This window comes from Corticium candelabrum, chromosome 13 (assembly GCF_963422355.1).
Source record: "Corticium candelabrum chromosome 13, ooCorCand1.1, whole genome shotgun sequence".
Taxonomy (NCBI): Eukaryota; Metazoa; Porifera; class Homoscleromorpha; order Homosclerophorida; family Plakinidae; genus Corticium; species Corticium candelabrum.
Genome location: NC_085097.1, coordinates 922,486 through 930,000, shown reverse-complemented (window position 1 = coordinate 930,000; position 7,515 = coordinate 922,486). Strand labels below are relative to the sequence as shown.

At 40.0% G+C, this 7,515-nt stretch overlaps 1 protein-coding gene across 2 annotated transcripts in view; it reads right to left on the bottom strand.

Annotated features, from left to right (window-relative positions):
• The window catches only part of LOC134189038 (uncharacterized protein KIAA0930 homolog), a 19,657-nt gene extending 12,985 nt beyond the window's left edge, over positions 1-6,672 (bottom strand). For both annotated transcript variants that reach the window (XM_062657269.1, XM_062657268.1), the window contains exons 1-4: positions 6,556-6,672; positions 5,917-6,095; positions 5,812-5,855; positions 1,259-1,319 (exon numbers count right to left, since the gene is read on the bottom strand). In XM_062657269.1, the coding sequence (XP_062513253.1) occupies positions 1,259-1,319; positions 5,812-5,855; positions 5,917-6,095; positions 6,556-6,649 (378 nt within the window). In that variant the 5' untranslated portion in view covers positions 6,650-6,672. The remainder of the gene's footprint in view (positions 1-1,258; positions 1,320-5,811; positions 5,856-5,916; positions 6,096-6,555) is intronic.
• Positions 6,673-7,515: the final 843 nt, after the last annotated feature.

Below are 7,515 nucleotides of genomic sequence, written 5' to 3'. Positions count from 1 at the left end.
CCTCCAAGGGTCGATAGTCTGGTGACTGCCGACCACTAAATAATTATGCCATTATTAAGTGGGCACATACTGCGCTACAGACCGGTACAGCTTTGACGTCATCAAGGCATGTGGTAGCCTCGACCCAGCCCAGATATGTGAGAGCAGCTTCACAAGGTACAAGCTCCTAGGGTCCTGGAAAAGATTGCAATGATTTCAGTGTATGTTGTGTATACACAGTATTGTGCAGTCTACTGGTTTGGTGTTCGTGCAGCAGCAAGAACAAATTGTCTGACATTTACGCTACACGTCCAAACGTTTGTCTGATCATGGAATCCAACTGTTATAATCTCCATTTCATGTGTACCGACTTGAAGTTAACACAACAGTACAGTTGTTCAGCAAATATAGCAGTGTCTGAGAGTGACCGCATAAAGGGCAACTGTCATTTGTTGACTATAATAAATTTCAGCTGTAGTCCAATTTGATCTGATATCAAATCATCCATTTTGTGCCAAGATTTTGCATGTTTACTGTTTCAATATAAATGTGATATATGTTTTGATCCATACAGCATTTACTCAATTTGTTAACATCACAATGTACATGCCTCGTCAAATCAGCAACCATGAGCAAGAGAAAAGATCACAATTACAACACTGGTAAAATGCAAATACATTCAACGCAATATCAAAGCAACAGTTTCAGTTAAAAGTCGATACTGGTGTTTTTATGTTGATCACCCTCCCTCTAATAATGTCCCTTTTAATGTCATGATCTTATTTTCTGCAAATCCAACTCACAAACCCAATGACGAAGACACAATGAGAGAAACATAGAAATTAAGGTTGCACCAATAATCAGATTGGCTTTATTGGATATCTGCTGATATAGCCAGTATTGGAATGTATCAGAATTGATTGGTTGCAGCTGATAATACAGATAACATCATGCACATGTGTAGAACTGTGGTTGTGGTGTGAGGTGCATGCAGCAATGCTTTCAAATCTGAAGGAGAGATTTCCTATCTGGGAACACTTTCATCTAAGAGAGAAACGCAATATGCCATTTACAATGCTTGCAGTTAGCCCTTTCCTCGTGGTGGTGTACTAAGTACAAAGACCTACAACTATGAATCAATTTTAATTAAGTTAAGTTGTCAACATTACAAATGCTAATAAATTATTGAATCGGTTATCCGTATTGACTTATATTGGCCTAGATTATTGGTTATCAGACTTTAATACAAATACTGCTAACCATCCGCCTAGCTTCATACCTGCTGCAGAACAATGTTGAGATAAAGAGTTTCCTCCCAGTTAATACTCTGGTCTTCCACACTAAACAAAACAATAGTCCAAACAAGCAAAATTAATAATCAAATAAGCACTCTTTACAACTGCCAAATCAATATCAATATCTATAGTCACAATAACAGCTCAAGCACAAGTAAAACATAGCAACAATAATCTACCCTATCACAGAGTGCTTAGATATGATACTACAGTGCCAGTGCCATCAATGTAGAGACAACCTTTGGTGTGAGTATTCCTGGATAGTTTAACCATCAGAAACCATGTTACATAAACACAATGTCTTTAAAATGCCAAAAAGCTCACAAGTTCAGCTATGCTTGATTGCTTTTACTTTTCATAAAATTTAACGAGAAAACAATTGTCAGATTTGTAAAAAAATCTCAAGAACTTGCCTTCTTTCCACTGTATTCCTTCCTCCTCCTTCCTCCATTTTTTCACATCGTATAAACTATCCTACTAGAGTATCATGTAAAGCTTACACTTCAGTAACAAATCGTATTTGATAGATAACATCGCCTTTATAGTAAAATTATAAGGCCACACAGCCTTGTCACAAGCTCGTATCATACAGTATCCCTGAATTTCAGTGCAACAGTATAAAACAGCAATTTCACAGACAACATAATTGATATTGATGATTTGTTCTTTTTACTGTCATGTGTAATTTCAGCTATGAGCCACGCTAACATCTAGCAATCGCACGTTCAAACCCGGTTTCCTGTAAATGTAACCTACTTGGTGCCTTCGACCTGAGAAAAGATAACGAGTTGATTTGCATGCGACCCAAACTTTGCTTCAACAACGAGGTTACAAAATCGCTCCTGTATGCTTTCCTCATTTGTAGCACTGACTACACTGATATCCAGCTTTACCTGTAAATCAGTCTACCTTCTATCTTGATTGCCTATGCAATAAGTTTGCAGAGGCACAACCACACTTAGCGTGAGATGATGGAGTGTCGCTTTAATGCAGTCCAATGAAAAAGCAGTATTGACGTTTGGTTGTACATAGAAACCATAGACAATGAACAAATTGCCAATCACAACAGTAAACGTTCACAATCTTTCTTAACAGAACACTGTAATTCATGTTTGCAATCACTGGATCTTGTTGGAATAAGCAGGAAACATACCTGAGTGCATCTGCTAACGTAAAATCAATAGCTTTCTTAGCTTATTCCATTGATACAGGAACCTAACAATGTGTACCCAAGACTCACATGTATGCCCTGTATGTGCTACCTTTATCGATTACAGACTACCTAGCGGTGTATGGACTCTGTGGTCATGTGAAACAACAGTTGTTTTCTATGAATTTCAATAAATTTTGCAACTAGTGTGTTTATAAGAAAAAAGACAGCTAAATTATAAATTGAGATTCTTAAAAGGCTCCTAACCATAGAAACAAGAGTGTAAACACAGCTTCAATTACTAGTTACAACAAAAACTAGCATATTTATTAATACCATGCATTGGGACTACAATACTTACAGCTTCCAGCATTTGATGCCTTTGGTGAGAACATGCACTGACACAGACACAGACACAGACACAGACACAGACACAGACACAGACACACAGACACACACACACACACACACACACACACACACACACACGTGCGCACATGCACTAATTTATTCATTTTTTCTCTACTCAATAGATGAGCTCGTGACTTCCATTCAGCAGTTGTTTTGATTTTGGTGAGCACACATTCATGTGCAGAGTCCAATTCGAGAATGACATGCTCGATTGCAGATATTGCAAACATTCTTTGTAGTCAAGTCTTCTGTACAGTTGTGATGCAATATGTGCATGCGTGTACACACACACAAATGCACACACGCACGCGCACACACACACACACACACACACACACACACACACACACACACACATACACACACACAAACAAACAAGCACACACACACACACAACAAGCGCGCGCGCGCGCGCACACACACACACACACACACACACACACACACACACACACACACACACACACACACACACACACACACACACACACACACACACACACACACACACACACACACACACACACACACACACACACACACACACACACACACACACACACACACACACACACACACACACACACACACACACACACACACACACACACACACACACACACACACACACACACACACACACACACACACACACACACACACACACACACACACACACACACACACACACACACACACACACACACACACACACACACACACACACACACACACACACACACACACACACACACACACACACACACACACACACACACACACACACACACACACACACACACACACACACACACACACACACACACACACACACACACACACACACACACACACACACACACACACACACACACACACACACACACACACACACACACACACACACACACACACACACACACACACACACACACACACACACACACACACACACACACACACACACACACACACACACACACACACACACACACACACACACACACACACACACACACACACACACACACACACACACACACACACACACACACACACACACACACACACACACACACACACACACACACACACACACACACACACACACACACACACACACACACACACACACACACACACACACACACACACACACACACACACACACACACACACACACACAAACAAGCACACACACACACACAATAATTAGCTGTAAGCTCTAGCTCCACATGCACACACTCATCAGGTATACAGCTTAGTAACTCCTTGCGGCATTTGCTAAACCTTATGTTTACTACATATAGTTAAATAATATTGTTTCTAAAGCATCTAAAAATTTAAAATCACTCAAGTAGCATTTAATTAATACCTGTGCCCACGTCACCCATGAGTTATCACTAGCAATGAAAGCTGTGCTTACAACCTCACTTCCACAGCTATGAGCCTTCTGAAAACCACACTAAATATAGCATACTACTTGTAAAATAAAATCGTACAAAGCACTGTCATTTTTTCAAATAATCACAAATTCTATAACACCGCTAGAACAGTCTAATAAAAAATTGTCAAAATAAGAAGAGTTATCACATTCAAGAGATATATGCACCTTATGATTACATATGTTAAGTTTCTGTATAAACATATAGTAAGCCAAGAAAGCAATTGATTTTGTGCTAGCAGTTACAGATAGGTAAGTTCTGTGAATTATTTCTAACCAGACCTTGCAATTGCAAACAAGAATTACCATATCCTTCCAAATACAAGCCCCAAGGCTTAAATTAAAAGGTGGAATGCTAAAGCTTGTTTATGTACAAAAAATAGACCCAAGGCATGTATCTAGGCCGAGGTTTATATGATACGAAGTTATTAACTGCACACTACATTGTAAGCTCCTTCACTTTTCAATGATGTAGTTACACTAGTGGTATCTGTTCATATGATTGTCCAGCTACATAAAACTTCAGCAAGTCGTCTACAATGAAGAATTCAAAGTCTGATTCTTCTGAAAGTGCTAAATCGTCTTCCTCCTGTTCTGTGACATCAGCAGGAATCGGCCCAGTTGCTTCCACTGATCGAGATTCGTCATTGCCTGAGGTAAAGATGACGTTTGACTTGCTTCTCAGTACTCTTGTCCTTCATGCATGTCATTAGAGCATTCTCCGCACCATCAACATGGTAGTGATTCCTGAACACTTGAACAAGATATGATAGTTTCAAATGAGTGGCTGAGTAGGCACATAAGCTGCAGATTAAACAAATCCCGACTGTACGCATGCAGCTAAAGACAGGGTAGTCTTCTATTCAGTCTGGACCTCTTATTAAGAACAACCCTCAGACTAAAATTGAAGCCCCGTAGCTTGAATTTTGGTGAGGCTTGTATTAGGATGAATACAATAAACTGTTCTGGTAAAAAAACTTTTAAGGATGTTGGCGGTTGTGATTGACTGGTCTTCCATCTGTAATTGTCATATGACCAAATACAAATACTGCTCCATGATTGGACAGCACTAAGGGTGTGAATAATTCCCGAGTGTGACAGACATCGTCTACCACACATCCACACATCCATCCACGTACGTAGTCATTCAAACTGGATGTGAGTCCAGCTGTTTGAGAACGCTACTTGCTAAGCAACCTGCTATTTACAAAGTTTCTTATGGCTTACTACATACACCAATAATGTGTCTTGAGATACCTAGATCATATTCTAATTATACATATTGTCGTCATGCCGCGTTAAAAGATTTAATGAACAATATCAACAATATATGCCAAATTTGGCAATCGATTAATTATTACCCAGTTGCCCACTTGTTCCACGCTAAATTGAAAACCACTTCAATGAGTATAGTGCATGCAGGTGTACATCATCATGTGCAGAATCACACATGCTCATGCATCCAACAAAACAAATGCTACACGTGTAAACATGTAATACACTTTACATTAGTTCATAGTTCATGCAGTCACCTGGGTATCTGAGGGGAGTCTTTTCTTAATACAATCAACCTGTGCTAAATGAGGATGTCATAAACGTATTAGCCAGAAAAATTAAATACACAATGTCTGCTGTACCCCATCCGATTTAGAAAGATTTGGTTTATCATCAACACTGAGACTTTCAGGAGCCTTTACAAAGAACAGTAGATCATCTCGAACGTTGTCTCCCCCTGATAGATAAAACTGTCCAAAGAGGGAAGCGAAATATCTCAGCTGGTCAGATTTCACTTGGTCAAATTCATCTGTGTGAAGATCTAGAAAACAACAAACTTAGCTTCACTTCCTTTCTACAGAAGAGTTACTAGGTATTTAAAGAAAGTAAATTTTCTTCCCCTTAACTGTGATCTCTGAAATCGTTACACGTACAGCTGTAAGCTGAGCATATAACCAGTACATATCTGCATCTACAGCTACTATGCCGCATTGCGTCCGTTTACGTGTTGCATTAGCGTTTCTGTTTGTTGTACGTACATTACCAGCACACTGGTGAGACTGCAATGTTTGTGAGTAACTATCAAATACAGACAACTTCAAGAGAAAAGCAGTACGGTAATTAACGTTACAACTAGGCAGTAGGCCTAGACGTAGTAATCTAGCTTTGTAAATTTGAACTCTGGCGTGTTCCGATCTGCTCTGAAGCCATTCGAATTACTTTCAAACCTTATAACCTGACTTCTGGCTGAAGATCTGAAGTCGATATGGAGAGCCACTCACCTTTTCTTAGCTTATTCTTTAGTCTTCTTTGATCTCGAATCAACTGTAATACATGCGACAGTTCAAGTCTGCTACAAGTTCCAGGTGAATTCATTCCAGCACGTGACTAGATTGAGAGTGGCAAGACACGCATGCGTTGTTAGAACACGAGTGCGAGCGCCGCCAAGGCTGCAACTACGGTCCATTGACTTTGAGTATGAATGAATAAATGAATAAATTTATTGATGTCGCACATAGTGCAGTTCCCAAGCACACAAGCACACATAGACACACACTACACATAGAAAGACCACAAAAACGTACAGTCTACGTATGATCAGCTTCTGTATGTGTAATACAGTGAGTTCGTGTGTGCACCTAATTTGTGTACTATTATAATTAGTAGAGCGTACGTGCTGCAGACGCACATCCCTCAACAAGGAATCACGTGACTATTAGTCAGTGTATCCCTCAACAAGGAATCACGTGACTATTAGTCAGTGTAGCGCGCTTTAATTGCTTACACGTTTTGCGTGTAAACCTGATTCTGACCGAGTTGCTGGTCAAGACGAGAACTGTTATGTGGAGCAGTTGATCAAGGTTAATTATGGCTACGAAGGCGAAAGTAAAGAGTGTGCACATTGGCAATCCAACTGCTCATTTGGGCTCTACGGTAAAGCTTGTTAGGTGTGCTTGTGCATAGCTAGTGTACTGTTATTTTGTGTTTGTATTCTAAGTATTACGAGTTAGATGTGACAGTTGGAGAAACCTCCTGGAAAGTGCACAAACGATTTCGCGATTTCAGTCACTTGGACGATCTGGTAAGTTTGTTGCTGCATAATCTTCCTCTTTTCAGTCATTTAGGGCTACTGTGCACGGTCTAGCATTTGCGGAAGAACGAGTAAAGTGTTTCTAGCTGTTTCTGTATGTGTTTTCTGTTTCTGATGATTGCATTTGTTGAGCTGAAATATTCCTAAAAAG